The sequence below is a fragment of the Emiliania huxleyi genome, assembly GCF_000372725.1.
Source record: "Emiliania huxleyi CCMP1516 unplaced genomic scaffold EMIHUscaffold_6228, whole genome shotgun sequence".
In the NCBI taxonomy this organism is placed as follows: domain Eukaryota; phylum Haptophyta; order Isochrysidales; family Noelaerhabdaceae; genus Emiliania; species Emiliania huxleyi.
The window spans coordinates 1-1,475 of record NW_005197327.1 but is presented as its reverse complement, the minus strand read 5'-3'; the positions used below and the strand labels follow the sequence as shown (position 1 = coordinate 1,475).

The window sequence follows — 1,475 nt, the reverse complement described above, 5'->3', positions numbered from 1 at the left end:
GAGCCGACGACGCCGCCCACGCCGGAGAGCCACGAGACGTCGGCCATCAGGATGGCGAGCATCGAGTTGCCCAGCGTGTTCCCCAGCAGCAGCGTGCAGAGCAGCAGGTTCCCGCGCCGCCGGATGGGCAGGATCCGCTCGGCGTGCATGCGCGCTCGCGGGTCGTCGCCGGCGACGATGAGCAGCAGCTGCGACTCATCCAGGGACATGAGCCTGCGCCGAATGGCAGGGCAGGGTGGTGGCGCGTCTGGCGCCGCGCGGCCGAGGAGCGGGCGCGGGCGACGCGGGCGGTCGGCGGCGTCACCCGAGCGTCAGACCCGAGAACATCGCCGAAGAGCAGACGAGCAGCAATATCAGCGGGTAGTACCAGCCAGGAGTCGCCGGGTCCGGCGGCGGAGGCGGCGGCGAGGGCGGCGGGAAATCAGGAGACATCATAGCGGAGCCGAGTCCGCGGCCGCAAATTTAAGCATCAAGAAAACGCGCATGTGTTTTCTTTCTTTATTTAAAACTCTTTTTTGTTCTCTAATTAGAGCTAGAGGGAATTGGAGAGATGTCAGATGTGTATACATACATGAAGAGAATACCCGGGCGTGAGCAGCTGGCATGAGGACCCCCATATCTTACATGTAGATAAGGGCAACTCCTTTTGTTTTCGTGTCGCTAAACGAAAAGGAAGAGTTTGTCCGTGGCGGGAGCGTCTCATCGATCTCCGTCCTTGACCTTATATCGACTAAACCACAGCTGAAGTCGGGACGCGTCGCTTTTTCGATGTCCTCCGTGCTCTCCTCCTTCGTCCTCCGCTCGCAGCGCACGCTGCTGGCGTCGACCCTGCTGCTCAGCATCCCGTTGCTGAAGCGGCTGTGGTCCCTGCTCTCATCACCACGTCGCATCCGCGACTCCCGGTCGAGCGAGCACTGGACTGCCGCGGCGACAAAGGCGTCAGCGAAGGACCTGACAAAAGCCGAGCTCAACAGCGTGGGGACCAGCGCAGCACTCACAGAGACGAGCGTCGTCACGGCGGAGCTCTCTGGGTTCTACCCGGCGACAAGTGCCAGCCATGTGATTCAGGACTCGCGCTGGCTCACGACCTGGAAGGTCAGGGATTTCCTGCGCTTCCTTGGTAATGGGCACGTCATCGAGACCTTCCGGACGATCCGGCAGGGGTACGCCAAGACCAGGCTCAGGGTGGGCGACGCGCGCCAGCTGCAGCGCCAGGAGATGGAAGAGCAGGGCATGAGCGCCCCCGACTTCTTCGCCAAGCACGGCTTCATCCTGCTCAAGCACCAGACCGCCATGACAGAGGAGGACTGGCTCGCCTCCGTCGAGAACATCGAGTCCTTTTTCGAGTGAAGATTCGTGGCGCGGCGTGGGTGCTGCAGCAGCGGCTCCGAGCGGCGCAGGAGAATGCAGCGGCGAGCAGCATCTTTGCGCACCTCAATGCCGAGGAGCTGGGCATGGGGCTGTCGGACCTCTGT

General features: G+C 62.5%; 1 protein-coding gene across 1 annotated transcript; it reads left to right on the top strand.

Annotated features, from left to right (window-relative positions):
• Positions 1–737: 737 nt before the first annotated feature.
• Positions 738–1,350, top strand: EMIHUDRAFT_471775 (hypothetical protein; the record flags this gene model as incomplete). The annotated part of the gene is made up of 1 exon (XM_005763633.1): positions 738–1,350. Exon 1 carries the CDS (start codon positions 769–771, stop codon positions 1,348–1,350), a length of 582 nt encoding a protein of 193 aa, XP_005763690.1. The 5' UTR covers positions 738–768.
• Between the last annotated feature and the right edge of the window lie 125 nt (positions 1,351–1,475).